Genomic DNA, 21,738 nt, shown 5'->3' on the forward strand with positions numbered 1-21,738 from the left:
TATTAGTCGATAGTTTGTCTATTTATCTTCACGAGATAAGAGTATGTCTTTGGTGGCCTGCTAGGCATATCCACTGGTCAAAACAAACTAAGGCTGGTTGCACATAAAAAAAGAAATTTTGTATTAGTTTAGTAGATAATCCTATCTTACACATTGCTTCGAGTCTAGCATAAGTCTGAAAAAGGCCAAGGAAATGTATTTCATAAAAAAACTTCGATGTCTTCAATTTAATATACTTTTATTTAGGTATACCATCACAACAACAATAGGATACATTCTACAGCTACAATGTTTGGACGACAACATCTTGCACCTTACGTTCGTAGAAATAGCACAGATATATAGATAAATATAGCAATCGCGCTGCTTATCTATGCCTAAGTAATATCCACACAAAACAGTCATGAATTAAATGCTTAAAAGATATGTATATCTACCGCACTACAGTTCCAACTTATTCCATTACAATTCCACTACTATGCTCCTCTATGTGGATAATGAATACAGTACGTAATAGGTAAAAAATTATTGACTAATAAATTTTATGAAAACTGTAAGAATGTATGCTTGTACCTTCAAAATTACTTAAACCAGATTTTCATCGCAGCTTCTTGTCTGGCTAACGGGGATATAACTTCCATATTAATGAAGATAATGAAAAAAAAAAATACCTAAGAGCCTTGAACCCTGCAATCTCCCAAAGCCACCATGGCCCACACTCTAGTTCACCATCTGCCAACGTGATAGCCCAGTGGATATGACCTTTGCTTTCGATTCGGAGGGCGTATGTTCGAATCTGGTCTGGAACATGCAACTCCATTGGTGAAGGAAAAACATCGTGAGGAAACCGGCATACCTGAGAATTTTGTTAGTTCGCTGCGTGTGTGAAGTTTGCTAATCTGCATTTGACCAGCGGCGTAGAGGACTAAGGTATAACCCCTCTTATTCTGAGAGGAGACTCATGCTCAACAGTGAGCTGAATATGGGTTGATGATGAAAGGTCTGGCTATCACAGACACCATAACAAATATGAAAGTTTTCGAAGGTCTAGCGTGCATACGTGTGATTTTAATGGAACAAGTCAGATCCAGCTAATTTTCTGTTCGATGAGTCTCATGTGACTCACTGTTATTGTTTTTTTTTTATTATTCTTTGCAAGTTAGCCCTTGACTACAATCTCACCTGATGCTAAGTGATGATGCAGTCTAAGATTGAAGCAGGCTAACTTGTAATGAGTAGGATGAAAATCCACACCTCTTTCGGTTTCTATACGACATCGTACCGGAACGCTTAATCGATTGGCGGTACGTCTTTGCCGATATGTTGGTAACTAGCCACGGCCAAAGCCTTCCACCAGCCGGACAAAATAAGAAAACCTCAATCGGCCCAACCGGGATTGAACCCAGGACCTCCGTCTTGCAAGTCCACTGCGTCACAGAGGTCGCCGAAATAATGTGTCTCTACTCCTATATTATGGAATATTTAGAAACTAAATGAAACATACAGTTAATACTAAAGTTCGTCACTGACTAATCACCTAGCGCACTGTTCTGTAAAAACTACAAATTTTAACTTTTTTAGAGATTCATGGTCTATGATATTCAATAAACAAAAGCTTTCTAGGAAAACAGTAATATTACTTTAATTAATTATTCAAAAACACGGTTTAACAACTTCAAACCCATACGAGGCCCTTATTCATGAGCTGGTTCTTGCAACGCGGCGTCAGCCAAACAGTTAATATTACATTGTTTTTTTTCATGTAGAACATATAGTTGTTGTTAGGTTATTGTGAATTTACGCATTACAATAAAGTTAACGCCCATATTCCAAGTAATACAACCCTCACACAATAAATAATATTAAACTAACTTACTTAATCTAAAATGGAATAACACCGAGATTTAAAATAATGCCTGAAAATGTTTAGGCCATATTCTATAATATTATAGGTAGGTACAATTGGTGATACAATAATATTACGATTAGGTACTTAATATTTTATAGGTACTTATAACTTGTCAGTAAAATTGTATAAGTAATAAGTATACTATATCAATCACTATTCTTTGGCGTAATATTTGTTCCATACAAATTCTAGATCATCATTATAATAAACCTTAGCAGGTTAGGCAGAAGGTATCGTGTCCCCCCGCTCTCATCTGTTATTTAATAAAAAATATTCACATTGACACATTGCACATGGGTTGCCTAGTTAAATTGTAGTAAATGATTATAATTTTTTTAGTTATTTAATTTCCTTCCCTCATTGGTTATTTAAAAAAAATCGTACTAGTGTAACATTTTTAATACGATAATAAAATATAAATGAAAAAATAAATATCTTGTTCCGACGCTATAAAATTTTCGTTTCCTGGTTAGTTAGCTACCAGAATCAAGAATATTTGTAAATAAAAAAGTTGATCGCCTCATCGAGATGAAGCTACTCACAAAAAATTAGCTTGTTAGTAATCAGGTGTACAAAATGTTCTAGGGATGCCTGACTAGGAATGATTACGTTGACAAAGTTCTGTAACCCGCATGTTGTGTTGGTGCGGTGCGGAACAAGTGAGTGGTGACCTTTACCCCGACACAGCGTGTCAGCGTCGAGGCCGCAGCAGGGTGCTCCGCCCCGCAGGCTCGATGTGTATGGAGGCCGGACCCTGCATCCACGGCTCGCCGTCCACTTGCATCGCGCAGCACCCGTCCAGTTCAATCTTTATAAGGAATGTTTGATATTATGCTACAAACTTGAAATTTTGCAGGGAGGTGGTTTATAGTTGGTAGACGTCTGTTACAAACCCATTTTATGACAGGGCCGGATTATAGAGGTCTAAAGGCTCTTAAGCTTAAAAAGTAAGGACTTTCGAAAGCCTTTAGACCTTAATGATTGATGACCTTAATTAATGATACAAAATCTCTCATTTATTTATTTGTCATTTTTTTTTAACAAAGTTTATAAAATACAAAATATAATACAAAACACTATTAAAAATTAAAAAAATATTATTATCTATACTTATAATAAATCTGTAGAGAGATCAGCTCTGTACATGAAATATATTTCCAAAATAACTATCAGGGGGTGATTAGTGGTCGATACTGATGCCAAAAATGTAATCAGTAAAGTTTTTGTCTGTCAGTCTGTCTGTATGTTCGTCATAGAAACAAAAACTACTCGACGGATTTTAACATAACTTGGTACAATTATTTTTCATACTCCTGGGCAGGCTATAGTATACTTTTCATCACGCTACAATCAATAGGAGCAGAGCAGTGAAGGGAAATGTTGGGAAAACGGGATAAGTTACTCCATTTTTTAAGCTTCCGTTTGGTAGGCTAGGGTAGGGTAGGGGTAAGGTAGGGTAAGGGTAGGGTAGCAGTAGAGTAGAGGTAAGCCTAATTGAAATAAATAAACTTTGACTTTGTATATACTGACCCACACATCAGACGCTTGAGTGAACCGGTAGGGCTCGGCCAGACCGACTTGCAGCCTCGCTATTTGGAACGACGAAGAGATGCCGACCACCTGTGACCATAACAATCAACGATATTTTATACTATAGACATGTTACGTGCCTACAAAATCACCGCAAAAAATGATCCGAATAGGATAGTTGACTCATATCAAATTTAATTTGAACAATATATCCGAAATATATCGATTTCAATTCATAAATGTTAAGGATTTCTTAAAAAACTCAATTTAAATACCACGTATTTTTTCAAATTTTCCAAACGTCAAAAACGCTGTCGTCCATTTTGTGACGTCATTAACACACTTGTATTAAACGTCGAACTAATCGTTATAACTAATATTTTTGTCAAACGCTCCATTTGTATGGGATTTATTATAGTGACGTCATGAAACAGTCGAAATATAGACTGTCATGGCCACGCCTGTCGGCCATGACAGTCTATATTTCAACTGTTGTTGTTTTGGCTCGTATACTGTCAAAAACATATCGGTGAACTAAAATTTTTATGTAATCACGTCAAAAAATATGAAAAAACAATTATCAGTCTAGTAGAAAGATAATGAACTGTTTAAGACCATTTAAAAAACATGTCAACTAGCCTATTCGGCTTCACTACTGAGCGTGAACACACGCATAATTTTGTGTTTCTGTTATATATATTTAGATAGTTTTACACTTCCTAAACACACAACTCGACATTGCATACAATATTTAAGTATTATTTGTTTAAATAACTACTATGCGATTTAATAAAATTATGACAATTAGCCACTTTTGATCGCTTCAGTTTAGACGCGCTAGATATATCTATAGTACAACAATAATTATAACAATTATTTATTATCAAACATTTAAAGTTTTTTTTTAAACATTTGACATTTCATCAAAATTCAAATAACTTTGTAAGTGAGGGTACAGAATATTATTATATTTTAAATTAGAATTTCAGTTTAAAAAATTATAATATTTGTATATTTGTCAAAAGAGGACACTTTTACGATTTACTGTGAAGATTTATTAATTACATATTAATTATTAATTAATTGTTTTACTATTACTTGATATAATGCTTACCTCTAGTTTCCCGTCGTCCATGCGCTGTTCCTGCACTTCGTCTTCACTGCCCAAACCTTGAACAATTACATTGTCTTATTATGACATATTGCCTAGGAAGTACCTACATTCAGAAGTTACATCTAATCTTGTATTTGTCACAGGATGTACACTGTACAATACTGTAAAGTTAAATCCAAGATTTTAGAGTTGCAACCCTTGAATATTATTTAAACGGGTACATACCACGATAAAATGACGAGATTTTGTATGTACCCGTTTAAATAATATTCGTAAAGAACAACCACGAAATAAGTCTAAAATCATTAGTTTGCAACCCTTGTCCCGACGTCCGCTATGTTGGATAAAGAGGTACAGCTGGTTTTTACTATTTATCCGCCGCTCCCCCCGCCGCTGGTGCAGTACAGATCAGAATGCGCTCACTCCAGAGGTCGACGCCGGCGCCCCACGAGGGGATGTTGAGCGCGACGAGCGCCTGCAGCGGCGGCAGCGGCAGCTCGCGCTCGCCCGCGCGCACCCGCAGGCGCCGCTCCCCCCGCCGCTGGTGCAGTACAGATCAGAATGCGCTCACTCCAGAGGTCGACGCCGGCGCCCCACGAGGGGATGTTGAGCGCGACGAGCGCCTGCAGCGGCGGCAGCGGCAGCTCGCGCTCGCCCGCGCGCACCCGCAGGCGCCGCTCCCCCCGCCGCTGGTGCAGTACAGATCAGAATGCGCTCACTCCAGAGGTCGACGCCGGCGCCCCACGAGGGGATGTTGAGCGCGACGAGCGCCTGCAGCGGCGGCAGCGGCAGCTCGCGCTCGCCCGCGCGCACCCGCAGGCGCCGCTCCCCCCGCCGCTGGTGCAGTACAGATCAGAATGCGCTCACTCCAGAGGTCGACGCCGGCGCCCCACGAGGGGATGTTGAGCGCGACGAGCGCCTGCAGCGGCGGCAGCGGCAGCTCGCGCTCGCCCGCGCGCACCCGCAGGCGCCGCTCCCCCCGCCGCTGGTGCAGTACAGATCAGAATGCGCTCACTCCAGAGGTCGACGCCGGCGCCCCACGAGGGGATGTTGAGCGCGACGAGCGCCTGCAGCGGCGGCAGCGGCAGCTCGCGCTCGCCCGCGCGCACCCGCAGGCGCCGCTCCCCCCGCCGCTGGTGCAGTACAGATCAGAATGCGCTCACTCCAGAGGTCGACGCCGGCGCCCCACGAGGGGATGTTGAGCGCGACGAGCGCCTGCAGCGGCGGCAGCGGCAGCTCGCGCTCGCCCGCGCGCACCCGCAGGCGCCGCTCCCCCCGCCGCTGGTGCAGTACAGATCAGAATGCGCTCACTCCAGAGGTCGACGCCGGCGCCCCACGAGGGGATGTTGAGCGCGACGAGCGCCTGCAGCGGCGGCAGCGGCAGCTCGCGCTCGCCCGCGCGCACCCGCAGGCGCCGCTCCCCCCGCCGCTGGTGCAGTACAGATCAGAATGCGCTCACTCCAGAGGTCGACGCCGGCGCCCCACGAGGGGATGTTGAGCGCGACGAGCGCCTGCAGCGGCGGCAGCGGCAGCTCGCGCTCGCCCGCGCGCACCCGCAGGCGCCGCTCCCCCCGCCGCTGGTGCAGTACAGATCAGAATGCGCTCACTCCAGAGGTCGACGCCGGCGCCCCACGAGGGGATGTTGAGCGCGACGAGCGCCTGCAGCGGCGGCAGCGGCGGCAGCGGCAGCTCGCGCTCGCCCGCGCGCACCCGCAGGCGCCGCTCCCCCCGCCGCTGGTGCAGTACAGATCAGAATGCGCTCACTCCAGAGGTCGACGCCGGCGCCCCACGAGGGGATGTTGAGCGCGACGAGCGCCTGCAGCGGCGGCAGCGACAGCTCGCGCTCGCCCGCGCGCACCCGCAGGCGCCGCTCCAGCCCGCCGCTGGTGCCCGCGTCCAGCACGCGCCCCACGCCCAGCAGCGCGTACGTCAACTGCCCAAAATCAACCGAGTTAGTACTAATAGCTCATTATGTCAAATATAGCATTTTAGTGGAAACTAGCGGCGAAGATCCATACAAGTCGATTCCGATCAGGTTACCTTTTAAAAATAAAGTGACTCTTTGGTTGTAAAAGAATTTACAGGATTGGTTCCAGTAGGTTTAAAGATTACCCCCCAACAATACCGCAAACTTTACCTCTTTGTAATATTAGTATAGATTGTAATGACTGTATAATTGTATATGAATGGATGTAAGTAGGGTAGAAATCGGTGAAAATGAGAAATCGGTTTTATACCACGCGGTAAGCATTCTCTTTCCTTTGGGATGGTTTACTTCGTCAAAATTCCACCTTCGCCACTGGTGCGAAGTGCGAACTGCGAACACTCACATAGTTGAGGTACTGGCTGGTGTAGCGGTAGAGGAAGGTGGCGCGCGCGCGGTGGAAGTCGAGCGCGACCTGCGCGTCCACGCCGATGCTGGCGTAGTTGTAGGCGAACACTCACATAGTTGAGGTACTGGCTGGTGTAGCGGTAGAGGAAGGTGGCGCGCGCGCGGTGGAAGTCGAGCGCGACCTGCGCGTCCACGCCGATGCTGGCGTAGTTGTAGGCGAACACTCACATAGTTGAGGTACTGGCTGGTGTAGCGGTAGAGGAAGGTGGCGCGCGCGCGGTGGAAGTCGAGCGCGACCTGCGCGTCCACGCCGATGCTGGCGTAGTTGTAGGCGAACACTCACATAGTTGAGGTACTGGCTGGTGTAGCGGTAGAGGAAGGTGGCGCGCGCGCGGTGGAAGTCGAGCGCGACCTGCGCGTCCACGCCGATGCTGGCGTAGTTGTAGGCGAACACTCACATAGTTGAGGTACTGGCTGGTGTAGCGGTAGAGGAAGGTGGCGCGCGCGCGGTGGAAGTCGAGCGCGACCTGCGCGTCCACGCCGATGCTGGCGTAGTTGTAGGCGAACAGCTCGCGCGCCGCCCGCGCACGCAGGCGGCCCAGCACGTGCTTCGGCGTTATGGTGACCTTCCATCTGCAATGTTTCACAAACTAAATAAATATCGGATTTAGCTTAGGAACACAGTTATAGATAAAACGTCTATGCCATACTTGTAGGGTTAAAATGAGTCCTTACATCTCATGCATATCATCTCTTTCGTTGCGATGAGACGAAAGAGATAGCATTATTTCCGGTTGCGCCACTATTGGTTGATAAGTATATATCTATTTCTCGTCACGAGATGTCGTTGGCCTACTGAATAGGTACTTTAAAACCTTCCCCGCCTCAGACTCAAATTCAACTCATTCATTCATATAACAGCAAGCTAACCACACAAGCTAATTAATGAGATCAATTTTATGTTTCTAAAATAACAGTTTTAAGATTATTACTCAGAGGAAACCTTTCATATTCACTCTTATAACTTGGCATGTGATTTTTTTTTTAATTTGCTTCAAAGACAATTTGAAGATAAGCTTGATTTACTAGTGTCAATTATTTAGAGCTTTTAACTTTAGAATTAACTTTTTTTATTTCATATGTGTCACATTGTTCCATTTATGGTACCTGTCTATAATCTGTTCTTGAGCTTGTTGCAACGAAGTGACGATGGCGTGCGCGTCGAGGTCTGAGCACGAGGCGCCCCAGCCCAGCGCTCGCGACAGGTCGTTCCCGGTGCCCATCGGCAGTATGCCCACTGTCGCCTGCAAATATGCTTATTGTGATCTATTTCCCTAACTATTATCTATCTTATCCCAGTGGATATACCTCTGCCTTCGATTCCCAGTGAACAGTGAAGGAAAAACATCGTGAGGAACTTGAGGATTTCCTTAATAAGTAAAGTGTGTGAAGTCTACCAGTCCGTTTTGGGCCAGCATGGTGGACTATTAACCTAACCTTTCTCATTCTGAGTGAGGAGACTCGTGAGCCGTATATGGGTTGTTAAAGATGATGATAATGGATGATAAGTTGATCTATTTCACCGTTAATAGGTGCTTTATCAGCTAAGATATTGAAATGACTATCAACCAGGATCTTCAAAGGATTATTGAATACTTCATATTGTCAGGAAAGGAGAAAATCTAGCGCACTGCGCACTGAATCCCAAATTTTAATTGTTGTTAAGGTATTGCATAGGTAGGTATATTATAAGCCTCAATGGCTCCACAGTCAGCTGGCTAGATTCAAATCTCAAAAAAAAAGAAATAGGCTTTCTCACTCTTCTGAATTTGGATCGTGAACCAGGCTCAAAATTAATAGGTTTTATCGTTCTTTTAAGAAATTCTCAGTAGCAGTCCAGGGCCGTGATAGCGCAGTTGATATGACCTCTGTCTCCGATTCCCGAGGGTGTGGGTTCAAATCAGGTCCGGGGCATGCACCTCCAACTTTCAGTTATGTGCATTTTAAGAAATTAAATATCACGTGTCTCAAACGGTGAAGGAAAACATCGTGAGGAAACCTGCATACCAGAGAATTTTCTTAATTCTCTGCGTGTGTCAAGTCTGCCAATCCGCATTGGGCCAGCGTGGTGGACTATTGGCCTAACCCCTCTCATTCTGAGAGGAGACTCGAGCTGATCAGTGAGCCGAATATGGGTTGATAATGATGATGATGTAGATGTCCAGAGTTAGTAGTCGGAAAGCAAGCATATTAGACAAATGCCCACAGCAAAGGCTTTTAGGTCAAAAGGCACTTAGTCAAAAGGTAGATACTGTATAAACATATGGCTAATATTCCTGTGAGAAAAAATATTCAATACTAGCGGACACCCGCGACTTCGTCCGCGTGGAATGTAGTTTTTCACAAATCCCTCGGGAACCATGGATTTTTCGGGATAAAAAGTAGCCTATATGTTAATCCATGCTATAATATATCTCAATACCAAATTTCAGCTAAGTAGTCGAGGCGTGAAAGAATAACAAACATTCATATCATTAAAATCATCAGTTTTTGCAAATCTCGGGAAACCATAGATTTTTTGGGATTTTTATCCCAGTTAATCCAGAGTAAAATCCATTTCCATTCCAAATTTAAACCAAATCGCTTTAGTAGTAGCGGCGTTAAAGAGTAACAAACATCCAAACATCCATACATACTTTCCCGTTTATAATATTAGTAGGAAGTAGGATATTCCTGTGAAAAAAAACTATTCAATTTTTTTTTATTCTTTACAAGTTAGCCCTTGAATACAATCTCACCTGATGGTAAGTGATGATGTAATCTAAGATGGAAGCGGACTAACTTGTTAGGAGGAGGATGAAAATCCACACTCCTTTCGGTTTCTACACGACATCGTACCGGAACGCTAAATTGTTTGGCGGTACGTCTTTGTCGGTAGGGTGGTAACTAGCTACGGCCGAAGCCTCCCACCAGCTAAAAAAAGCTATTCAATATACCTTAACATGCGGCACGGAATGCAGCGCATTCAGAACCCAGGCGACGGTACCATCGCCGCCGGCGACCAGCACTCGGCAGCGCGCGGGAAACCAGCGCACTGCACGCTCCGGCGGCGTCGAGCTGATATCTATCACCTGTGTATCAAGGGTAACTCTTTCTTTGATCCGCAAATGACTACGCACACCTTAGGGCTGTCTTAAACCTCAATAATTTAAAAGGAAGGGGTCCAGACTCATCGGACTATTGTAGTTCACACTACCAATCAATGATGGTAAATACCATCGATCGTACATCGTCAGATAGCCTCAAAGCGTCTCGAAATTGTCATTGATTTCGCACATTGAGTACGTCGTACGTAATCACTCTTAACACATTTCCCTTTATTCATGTTGTGGCTTGTGGTTACACTTCCAAAATATACACGAAGGCATAATTAAGGGATTAAAAAAAAACAGTAAATATTTTTTCAAGTCCACGTCTACTCACAGCATGCGCTTGTTACGTACTGAGATAAGATGTGCGTGCACGTCTTTGGGTAATGACATAAAATTGTGCGTTTTTTAGTATGGAGGGGCCCATCTAACTATTTATATCGATGTTAAGTATTGTTAGATGTGTTACTAGGTCATGAAAAATGAGGAGAGAGGATATTTCCACATCTCAATGCTAGTGTTGTGGTCTACAATTAACGTTATTTAAACAAATATGTAGTATCTAAATATCGTCTACAATGACGAGTTGTGTGTTCAGAATTGTAAAAACTATATATACATAAATAAATAATGGAATTAAAGACAAAATTGTGCATGTGTGCGCTCAGTTTTGTAGCCTATTATTCGGATCACTTTTTGCGGTGATTTTATACGTAACCGATCTATAGTATAAAATTATCATTGCTACCAATACAGTCTTATCAATTACATCATAACCAATACCGTAAGAAGCTTTCGCTTAATTATTGGGTTAAGGGTCTGTTACAGAAGGCAGTGATTCTTGTCATGGCGCGTAATATGAGGAGGTTCCTCACTTGGACAAGCTCTGGTTGGTTGTACACAAAGCACACAAAATGTCGCATCGGATTTTTTTTTTTAATCTTAGTGTTTTGTATTATATATATGTGTACTTTATAAGCATTGTTAAAACATTTAAAAAAATAAAAATAAATAAAAGAAAAATAATGAAAAAAACTAACTTGACTAATTTAAAACGGTGAACAAACCTGCAGTGGATTTAGAAGGCCTCTAAATATGGAAAGAACCTCATCACTTCTATTACTCCCAGACTTTCTATTTGCTGCAAAGAGGAGGTATATTTCATAATATACACAAAGGCACAATTATTCGCCTACTTTAATATACTCGCGTCATATTAAAGTGGGCGGATAATTGTGCCTCTGAGTATATAAACATTTATTGTAATTTAAACTAAGCTGCAAAGATAAATATTATAAGATGTATATTATATATGTAATAGATTATTATTTAATTTATTACCTGTTTATGTTAATACATGTATAATTGTAAAGGTATTTATTTATTAATTTATATTATTAAAACACAATTTATTTTAATTAGATGATTATGTTTTAACTTACCAAAAATTATCAAGGGCTCCCAGTTTTCATTGGATAGTGGTTTGATATTTACAATTTTCCCTTTCTCTACTTGAACATTTGCAGGTGGAATAATAATATTTTTGTACTTTTGGAAATCACATTGCTAAAATAATATTTTAAATTAATACAACAAGTCAGGTTATATTATAGATTGTACCATAATTTAGCACTAAATGAATATTAAGTGCCAAATATGGTACAATCTTAAACTATTACTTCAAAAAAAATATTCTTTACTATTATAAATTGTGTAAGTTTAGATGGATATTGGCTACTCAATCATGGCTCTACAGCTGATCAGATTTGTATGTTTGGCAGAAACAGATTTTGGTCTTAGTCTGTATTTTTTATTTATTTATTTATTTAGTAACAACATTAATGACACATAGAAGTAATAAAAAAAATATCCATGGAAACTAGATCTATTGGGGTAAAATCACAAGGCACAGCTATTACTTAGTACAGGAGGTATTGTATATTTGTTAAAGGTACCTTTTCAGTACCAATGTACAGATATTTATACACTTAAGTTTTAAGAAAATCAGATCTAACAGAAAATGTCACACTTACTTCATTGTTATCTAATAAATTTTCTTGGCTAACTTTGGTCCTTTGGCACCAGGAGCAAAAGTATTTGTTTATTAATAGCTCTCCATCCTCACTGTGATCTGCATTGTTTCTATTAGCAGCTCCCACTGCAAACATACAAAATGAACTTTTAATAACTATTATTCATTATAGTGCTTTTCACATAGCAGGGGTACAGTGACAGTTTGTTTCACTCTTGAAAGTTTTTCTGCGATTTACGATAATAGCACATATTATGAACGTCATAAGGCAAATGTCACCGTACCCATGCTATCTAACACTTTAACTTACATTTAGTTTATAATTAAAAAACATTAGATATTAGAAAGAGAAGGCTTATTTTTGTATTGTGTTATACACTAGTCATCATAACATAACTCAAACATGCTTTAACTGTACAAAATTTTTGAAAAATTGGGTTCTGATTAGAAAAGTGATAATAAATAGTTATACTTGTAAATACTTGCTCTCAATTGAGAATGTTTTAAGTATATGTTACCATTACATTGTAAAATACATTAGTTTATAATCTCACTCATGATATTGTAATCTGTCAATATATTGTGAACTGAACATTCTGAATAAAATTTAATGTGTTATTTTTCGGTATATATAATCTATTCAGGTGAAATATAACATGTAAAATTATAATCAGCATGTTAAGTTTACAACATATTGACAACAGATTACAATATCGCAAGTGAGATTTGGAATAGTATTCAGGTCCTTTAAATCAATTATTTTATATTCACCACAGTACTTCTTATTTCACTATCACCTACTAAACTGAGTCCATAATTTACCATTAACCCAAAGATGATTAAAGGTTTTTCCTATGGGCCATGTTATTTGTTTGCATCTGTTTCTTTTGTCAACAATGCGATGACACTTGGTGCACGCGCTCACTGCACAGCATTCACAGAACAAGCCCACTACAGGTAGCATTAGCTTACTGCAAACTGTACACTGAAAACACAGACATAAACCAAGTAGTAATAACATAAAACCACAATTTATTGATAGAACCTTGTTAAGATAATATCAAAATTATCATTCCGACAAGAAGGATAATGGTTTTTATGAAACTTACAATCTCAATGCCTAACAGTTCACTTAACCATATACATATATTAATTAATAAGCATATGTATTTGTCGTTGTATGGTCTTCTCATGTCATCATGAGCTGAGTAAGAAGTGTTCCACGAGTTTGGTGGGGAGTATTGGGAGACCAATCGGTTGACAATCTCTGAGAATGCGAGACGCAGTAGCTCTCAGGTCAATTCAGTATTAACCGTTTAGGTTTATTTATTATTTACTAGCGGACGCCTGCAACCTCCGTGTACCTCCACCCTACCCCTACCCTACCCTTACCTACCCCTACCATATCCCTTTCCTGCCCTTAGCCCTATCTTACCTCTACCTTTTTTTAACACACAATTTTTTAATTTTTTTTTGTCATAAGAACCTTCTCCTGATAATAACAAACACATCAAAAGCAAAATAGTAAAATCGGTCCAGCCTTGCGTGATTGCGTGACCAAGGGATATATGGATTCATTTTTATATGTATATATGATAGTGACCAACCACAGTTTAGGAGCTTAGCTTTAGATCCACAAAACTGCTCTAACTTAGAACTTGTTCTCATAGGAGCTATTTGAGCTAATGATGATGCATAGCAACAACACTTACATAAATATTATATGGTATTGATTTATTACAGTCAATGTTTCTCCAAGTGTGACCCCGCACCCGATATTTGGTTTGTGTAAAAGTATTATCTCCTAAAAGCGAGTGAATAATACGATAAACAAGGTAACCAAGGAATAATCCCCCGATCAGAAAATAATAATTAAAATGAATACTATAGTTTATTTGTGTGATTGTATCCATTTTTAAGTAATATTATTGTTAACATTAAATACTATTGCAATAAAGCAAACACTATCGGTTTTACGAAATATCACACAGAATTTATTACACACTAATTTAAATGCTTCAAAGGAATGAAATGGCAAATATACAATTCAGAAAGTAATTCTAATTTGAATACAATACAAATCTTCTGATATTTTAAATAGCACATATATTGAAGACAAGAGTAAACGTAAAGACATGAAAATGAAACCAATAAATTTAAAATTCAATTCAAAACGAAATCATTTCATTTCATTTCATGTAATCATAGAGTAGTATAATACATTGGGAATAGAGATGTGACTCGCGATTTTTTTTGAAGATTATTTTGAATTTGACAGATGACAGGTTTTACGAAAACGCAGAGAGATGGCGCTGCATTCACTTTTTTTTTTTTATAAAATTTAAGGCTTTACGGCTTGGGGTTCTAGTGGTTTTGACATTATATATATATATATATATATATATATATATATATAAATAATGCCCTCAGTGTACTCAAATAATTATATTCCAAAAAACCATCAAAAAACAGCTCCATTCCAAACTAAAACTATTTCTAATGTGAAATGGAGCTATTTATGATAGTCCTTCAATTTATTCATTTACTCAAAATAAAAGACCTATTTATTATATACGTAACATTTTATTTAAAACTTGTGACACTTATGCTTATTTCTATACGCTTGAGCAGCACTTTTCACTTCATCATCACCATTATATGTAGATTTGCCAGTCAAAATTCTGTTAATAGAGCGACACCAACTGTGAATTAAAATGTTAATAACAGTGTTTTCAAAAAAAAATTTCATTTCATTTTTATGATTGACACATGCAAACGGGTATTCTACAAATATATCCGTAAATATCTTGATTTTTTTTTTAAGATTAGTTTTGGGAACTCTACTCTTAAGCATTTCGTGTGTAATATTTTGTATTTGTACAAAACATTTGGATAAATTTGGAGAAGGGTAGCATAAATTTGTTTTATTCTTATTGTATTCTTTTGCCCGTAAATACTCATTTGATTTATGATTTGGATCACCAATAACATCGGCCCTACAATCTTTACAAGATTTTGCCACTTTGGTTAAACACTTTGTCAGGACCCACCCACAGACGTAATTTCCTTGGCCAGCATCTACTATATCTTCATTTAAATTAATCACTGGTAAAACAATTTCATCATTGTCTATATTTTCATCAGGTAGAACACTAACTGTTTGTTCCGAAACAGAAGCTACATTTTCCTTTAAAAAAAAGTCTATATTTTGTAAGCACGTATTTTCATCCCCTTCACAATTGGCGTGAGAGGAATGAATAGTATTAAAATTATTTAACAATAATGATTTGTATGCTCCTTCAAAGGCTACTGTATCTGGCGCCGTATTTCTAATTCCAAGACTTCTCACGTTTCCGAAAAAGTTTTCCAGTGGGTCCTGATTGAAGTTTCTTGTGAACATAGCATCAAATGAATATTTATGTGACAAAAGATTCCATACGTTTTTAATTCCCTCAATCGTTTTGATTAAATTTTGTATAGAGGGTACGTTGGATGTTTCAACAAATCTAATTTTGTTACTGTTATTGCATTTTACAACTTTTATAAATTTAACAGATTTGAGCATTTTAATGGCATCATTCCATAATTTATGGTGTGGTGAGTTTCTTTTTACACAACCTCGATATATTTTACCATTAGGTACATGAAAAGTGCTGCTGTTTAACGAGTCAAACAAATTGTCTATCATTTTCGTGAATGGAATAATATTCCTACATTCCTGTGGTACATCACCTCTAGCGGTCAAGTGTTCCGTGACGACGGCGACGCTGTGGCTGAATATTTGCGCCGCCGTTTTAACCTTCATTTTTTTAATTTTTTCTCGATATATATGTTCGTCTGTCAATTTTTGTAGAAGTTTTAATTCTCCGTAGGATTTATCAGCTTCATAAACTTGTTTATAGTAATCCCATTTTATAATCTTTTCTTCTTTACGGTCAACATCAAAATATTTTAAATCTTTGGTCAGAATATTATTTCTTATTCCTTTAATTATATGTGGAATGTCATATAATGGAAAAATTTTATTATTTCCAATTTGAATAAAATCATCTCTCCATTCTTTATTTTCCCTGATATATTTTTCCTTTGTGTTATTTATTAAGGCATTTATAGCACCAACATTAATCGTATTTTGGTCACATACTGTGGCTATTATGTTGAGCCCAGTCCCTTGAACATATTTTATTACTTTTTTTATCAATTCTTCTAGTTTATATTTATTTAAACAACTAGTAAAATAATAAGCCACTGGCTGTTTAAATTTTTTCTTTATGCCTTTAACCATAAAAACTAGCACATGGTCAGCAAAAGTTTTTGAATTAAAGGCAAAACCCTGCAACTTATCCTTGGAAACATTGTATTCAATGTGAGGCATTATTGCCATTTCGTCAAACATTAATGTTACCAAGCGATCCTCTGGACTCAACTCTTTAACAGTTTCTTTAATTTTTAAAAACACAGTTTTGTTGAGACCTTCTTCTAATTTTAGCTGTGTCAGTAGGCTCTTTAGCGTTCTAGGCGATGGTAAAGTGAAGAATTTCGATAGCAGGTTGTAGTTTTTAGGACTTCTTTTATATATCGATAGGGATAAGACCTTTTCTTTTAAGGTGAATCGACGTCCATTTGGTTTCTTCGGTGTCTGTTTATATTGCATTCCTGTAAAAATTTTAGCAGCTCCTGTCATATTTTGCGTCAAAATTCTAAAAAAATTGTTTCTGCCGATTTTTTCTGCACCTGCCAATCTTGCCTTAAAGCGATTACATCTGTTTTGCAATATTTTAATTTCATTTTTTAATAATTTGATTTGTGTTCTTGAGACTCCCAGTTGACTGGTAATGACTGAAGAAGTAACTTTCTTGCACACTCTCTTCCCTGGAAATGTTAAATTTTAGTGAGACTAATGGACTGCATTTTCAACCGATTTCAAAAAAGAGGAGGTTCTCAAGTTGATTGGCATGTTTTTTTTTATTTTTCAGAATGATATAGAAAAAGGTATTCCAAGGTTTATTACTAAAAACATAGTATACAAATAAGCGCTTTGATAATAATGTGAAAAAAACATAGTGAATTTGAAAAAAAATCTTTGAAATAATCAGAATATTACATTAATAACCTGTTAAAACAGGAAGGACTAGAGTAAAAATTTTATGGAGTTAATACTCTGACAAAATTTAATTTGTGTCATCCAATTTATTAATAACTAGCTGACGCTGCGCGGTTTATAAACAGAGCAACATATACAGGGCATGCAAGGAATATGTCCTAAAAAGTGTTAAGGTGTATTCAGATATATCAATGTGAGGCAAAGGTACTAGCAACCAAACTCTTTAGAGGGAAATAGCAATGCTGATTGGTGGTGGTACTTCCCCAGACTCTACAACTACTAAAAAGTTCAATAACTTTAAGCTGAACTTACTTTTTACATCAAAATATGTGTTATCACGTTTAATGTAGTTGTGTTCTGATGCTACGTTAGCAGCAAACTTTTCTGAAAAAAGAAAATGAAAATCAACATAAACACAATTTTTTGGATGATAATAAGGCTACTAAATTAGAGCACAGCTTTTAATAATTTATCCAAGTAAAACCATTTGGTTTTATACATTTTGATAAATTATTATTAATAGCTGTGCTGCAAATCACTATAATTGATTATTTATCATCTTAGTAGTAATACTTATGTTTTAATACTAATAAAGCTAAAAATCATCAAAAACTCATAGAAACATTTAAATATAAGTGATCAATCACAATGAGGATGATGTCTTGGTTTGAATTTAATGATTTTTATGATGCATTTGGGTAAATAAGGTCAATGTTAACAAAGATTGTCCGGATATTTGCAAAATAAATAAGATTATAAAATTTCAAAATCTATTTAAAATATTTTATTGTATATATATATATATATATATATATATATATATAGTGAATTCAGATTTATTAAAATCACTAAGGTTGCTATGTACTGTATTGTTAATTATTATGTGCTTATTGGTCAAAAAATCAAATTAGAGCAATACAATAACTTTATTATCATCACTGTGACTCAAAATAGATGTACAAGAACTAATACAACCTTTATGTGATTGCTCGCTCTTCAACAAGCATAATTATAATTCTACTTCCTACTAATATTATAAACACGAAAGTTTATATGGATGTTTGTTGAATGGAAATAGATTTTACTCTGGATTAACTATGTGTTAATCCACTACTACTAATTCCGAAAAAATCCTTGGATTCACGAGAATTACGAAAACTTTATGATTTTGATAGTATATATATGAGTGTTTGTTACTCTTTCACGCCTCGGCTACTGAACCGAATCGCTTGAAATTATAACTAGAGATAGTTTATAGTCTGGATTAACACATAGGCTACTTTATATCTCAAAAAATTCCATGGATCCCGAGGGATTTATGAAAAAGTAAATTCCAAGCGGACGAAGTCGCGGGCGTCCGCTAGTCATAAATAAACCTATTTCCTATAAAAGGAGTTTAAAACAGTTATTAAACAATAATATTATACCTTTTAATTGATGTTGTTTAATAGAAGAGGACGGAGTGACTTGCTCTAACAACAGAGACGCAGATGGAACATCAGGCGTAACAGCAAGTGCACCTGGCAGATTTATGTCATCTGAAAAGTATATACAAAATAACAAAATTTAATACCTTAAAATTTAGTTTTGTTTGCAAACAACTAGCACTTCAGAAAACACAGGTATCTAGAACCACAGGCAGACACTTTAATTGTATTTATATGTATTGATAAAAAGAAATTTCAGTAATAAAAAAATAATATTATTACTGTTGAATATTTTGGCTGGTGGGAGGCTTTGGCCGTGGCTAGTTACCACCCTACGGACAAAGACGTACCATCAAGCGATTTAGTGTTTCGGTACGATGTTGTGTAGAAACTGAATAGAGTGGGCTTTCGTCCTACTCCTATCAAGTTAGCCCGTTTTCATCTTAGATTGCATCATCACTTACCATCAACCATAAAATAAAGAAAAAAAAAATAAACACCTTCCATATGATGTTGATTTATTGAAGATGAAGAAGTGACTTGCTCTAACAACAGAGATGCAGATGGAACATCAGGCGTAACAGCAAGTGCACCTGGCTGATTTATGTCATCTGAAAAGTATTTAAAATTAAATAAATTAATAATACTTTAGCGGTTAAAAATATGGAAGACAATGAAATATGGATAATGGAAGACCTACATAAACCAGCTGGAAACCTTTGAGATGTGGACATACCATAGAATGCTACAGGTGAATGGCGAAAGTGTTTCTTGCAAGAATGCAGAAGAAAACCAAACTTGTTAAGACCATCAAGCAACAGAAGATCTCATACCTCCATATTTTAAGATAAAATAGATACTGTTTGCTTCAAACCGGGTTCAACCGGTACAACAGAACATTCTGTGGGATCTTATGTTTTTCATATTTAGATTAGATTCACAGTCTAAGTGCCATCTTCATTGTGTGGCAGAGAGAAAGACTGTTAGCAGAGCCTGGGACTTGTTACACTGGGTGTAGGATTAAGGAAATCTTTGAAGTTAACCAGTTAATAAACACATATGAATCAATATATTTAGACATTATGTCAAATACCCAATTTAAATTTAAACATTCAAAGTAAAAGCTATAGGCATTTTTCTGGTAAGGACACTTTAACTCAGAACTTGTGTGATTGTGCTCTAATAAGCTGATGATGATGCTCTAAAAAAAATGAAGACAGCTATAATAAAATAACATAATACCTAGCAGTAACGAACGATGGAATATTGATGAAGGTATCCCATTGAAAAGGAAATGCATAATGCATGATACAAAGTCCGGTTTGTCATACAGATATATATATTACAATAATGAATATGTATGTATGGATTTTTCAAGGTAATCTGATGGGAATTGGCCTGTATAGACTCTTAGCCACTGATACTTTCTAATTATTAATGTTGATAAATAGAAGATGAGGGAGTGACAAAGTTTTACATCTCAGTGGCTTCAGTTTAGTAATAGTAGTGGGAAGTGAAAGACTAACCATTAAATTATGTCACACTCTCCCCTTTTGAATTAGTAATTAATTAAATAACAATTATGAAGTCAGTTTTATTTTATAATCTATGTTAATATTATAAAGACAAAGAGGGAATGGTTGTGAGTTTGTAGGTGAAACAGTACGGTTACTGAAATGTAGTATAGTATATTAATAAGTAATAAATGAACATTACCTGGTAGATGGAGTGATGGTACTGCCATAGAGTTCAGACGATTGTTGCGGTTTTTGTCTTGCTCTTTAAAATGCCTATCACATATAACTTTTCTTTGGTAATATTCATAATCTTCCTGTTTCTCCAATTTTCCTCCCACTGCATGCACCCAAACCTTGAAAAGTTCTGGATTCTTTCTCATGTGAGGAAATCTATGAATAGTGACACCTGTAAATCAGTTCATAGTCATATATTTTGAAGTTATGAGTGCAACACAAAGAATAGATAGACACAGACAGATAGAGAGCAGGCGCTTTGTGCAATTTTTGTAATTTATATCACCATACATAAATACGTGGTAAAACCTCTCTCTCACTCTCTCTCATATATATAAAGCTTGAGCTCTTTCTGTCCGACTTGGCTCTAAAACTGCACCAACGCTGTTATATATGTTTATTGTGTTTCGAGAAACAGTATGAACATACAATCCGACGTGGGCACATGAAATGAGGGGTAATAACACATGTCCAACTCTAAATCTCGCAGTGGTAGGAGTACGGTACGGAGCGAGTGCTTGGTATAACGAGCCTATCAAATATCAGCCTAATATTATACTCTAAGAGCCTTATCTACAAAATTTACTTACCCGATTCGTAAGGTGATGGACAGCCAAATTCACACCGTCTGGGCATGTTGTTAACTCGATAGAGAATTGGGTAGGGGAGGAGCTAGAAGCTCAACTCGCCAAAAATTCTTCGGATAATTTTACACTTCACGGCGGAGGAATAAAAACTCGACTCAACGCGGATCAGCAGCAAATTTTCACAAAGAATCACTAATAATATGGAAAAAACTTCAGACATGCGTATGCACAGAATGTTGTTGTCGCCATATTGATTTAATTTTTCAAAGCGATGCGTTTCTATAAGACCATAGATATCGATCTATGGTCTATGGATCTATGTATAGATTTAGAGTTCTATGAAAATAATATTTAAATGGCTTGATTTAACTAAAAACAATTGTATAATATTTAAATTTCGTTTTATACATAATTAAAAATTGATAATTATTTTCTTAATAATCGATATGTTACAAATTATTACTTTATCTGTACGTTTTCTAGCGCCATCTATGGCAGTTATGGCACAATAAAAACTACTGAAGTGACCTCTGACATCGTTTTCGTAAAACTTTTACACGGAATACTGGTTTCTTAGCCAGTGCCACCCCCCTGCATGTAATCAACTGTCATTTGTCAACAGTCAAAGATGTCAAATTGACTGATGACTTTGGCAGCAATACAGTTTAGCTTTAGCCAATATAAAACATTATCAGGAAAATGGAAAACCATCGGAAAATAACATTTTCCGTATTTCCACCACAGATATATTTTCAAAATATATCTGTGGTGGAAATGGTCATCTGTGATCCGATGCTGAGTAG

The 21,738-nt window shown here is 37.7% G+C and overlaps 3 protein-coding genes across 6 annotated transcripts in view; all 3 read right to left on the minus strand.

Annotated features, from left to right (window-relative positions):
* LOC112052057 (kinesin-like protein KIF19) overlaps positions 1-2,642 on the minus strand; it is a 45,790-nt gene extending 43,148 nt beyond the window's left edge. Inside the window, exon 1 of the mRNA XM_052884220.1 lies at positions 2,587-2,642. The gene's annotated coding sequence lies outside the window, so the exon portion shown is untranslated. The remainder of the gene's footprint in view (positions 1-2,586) is intronic.
* LOC112052070 (diacylglycerol kinase epsilon) lies at positions 222-14,104 on the minus strand. Its single transcript, XM_052884222.1, has 12 exons — positions 13,779-14,104; positions 12,889-13,051; positions 12,068-12,192; positions 11,477-11,600; positions 11,102-11,175; positions 9,882-10,016; positions 8,053-8,189; positions 7,344-7,518; positions 6,318-6,486; positions 4,554-4,609; positions 3,440-3,529; positions 222-2,717 (listed from the first exon to the last, which is right to left on the minus strand). Exons 1-12 carry the CDS (start codon positions 13,977-13,979, stop codon positions 2,601-2,603), a joined length of 1,566 nt encoding a protein of 521 aa, XP_052740182.1. The 5' UTR covers positions 13,980-14,104; the 3' UTR covers positions 222-2,600.
* Positions 14,105-14,629: 525 nt separating this feature from the next.
* Positions 14,630-21,496, minus strand: LOC128198019 (uncharacterized). 4 transcript variants are annotated; one of them, XM_052884350.1, is made up of 6 exons: positions 20,939-21,466; positions 20,314-20,520; positions 19,098-19,208; positions 18,598-18,708; positions 17,483-17,554; positions 14,630-16,938 (listed from the first exon to the last, which is right to left on the minus strand). In XM_052884350.1, the coding sequence occupies exons 1-6, from the start codon at positions 20,982-20,984 to the stop codon at positions 14,654-14,656; spliced, it is 2,832 nt and encodes a 943-aa protein (XP_052740310.1). In that variant the 5' UTR covers positions 20,985-21,466; the 3' UTR covers positions 14,630-14,653. The 4 variants fall into 4 exon arrangements, with proteins under 4 accessions (XP_052740310.1, XP_052740311.1, XP_052740312.1 ...); XM_052884351.1 differs by lacking the exon at positions 17,483-17,554 and having other exon boundaries at positions 20,939-21,465; XM_052884352.1 differs by lacking the exon at positions 19,098-19,208 and having other exon boundaries at positions 20,939-21,463.
* Between the last annotated feature and the right edge of the window lie 242 nt (positions 21,497-21,738).

This window comes from Bicyclus anynana, chromosome 11 (genome assembly GCF_947172395.1).
Source record: "Bicyclus anynana chromosome 11, ilBicAnyn1.1, whole genome shotgun sequence".
Lineage (NCBI taxonomy): Eukaryota > Metazoa > Arthropoda > Insecta > Lepidoptera > Nymphalidae > Bicyclus > Bicyclus anynana.

Bases quoted from the DNA above. Each gene is read 5' to 3' on its own strand.
- LOC112052070 (XM_052884222.1), bottom strand. From the start codon at position 13,979: ATGGATACAATCACACAAATAAACTATAGTATTCATTTTAATTATTAT. The intron at 10,017-11,101 runs GTTTGTTCACCG...CTTGATACACAG, and splicing joins GCCTTCTAAATCCACTGCAG to GTGATAGATATCAGCTCGAC. The intron at 2,718-3,439 runs GTCAGTATATAC...TTCCTTATAAAG, and splicing joins CTCAAGCGTCTGATGTGTGG to ATTGAACTGGACGGGTGCTG.
- LOC128198019 (XM_052884350.1), bottom strand. From the start codon at position 20,984: ATGCCCAGACGGTGTGAATTTGGCTGTCCATCACCTTACGAATCGG. The intron at 20,521-20,938 runs GTAAGTAAATTT...ACTGATTTACAG, and splicing joins TCCATCACCTTACGAATCGG to GTGTCACTATTCATAGATTT. The intron at 16,939-17,482 runs GTAAGTTCAGCT...TAACATTTCCAG, and splicing joins CACATATTTTGATGTAAAAA to GGAAGAGAGTGTGCAAGAAA.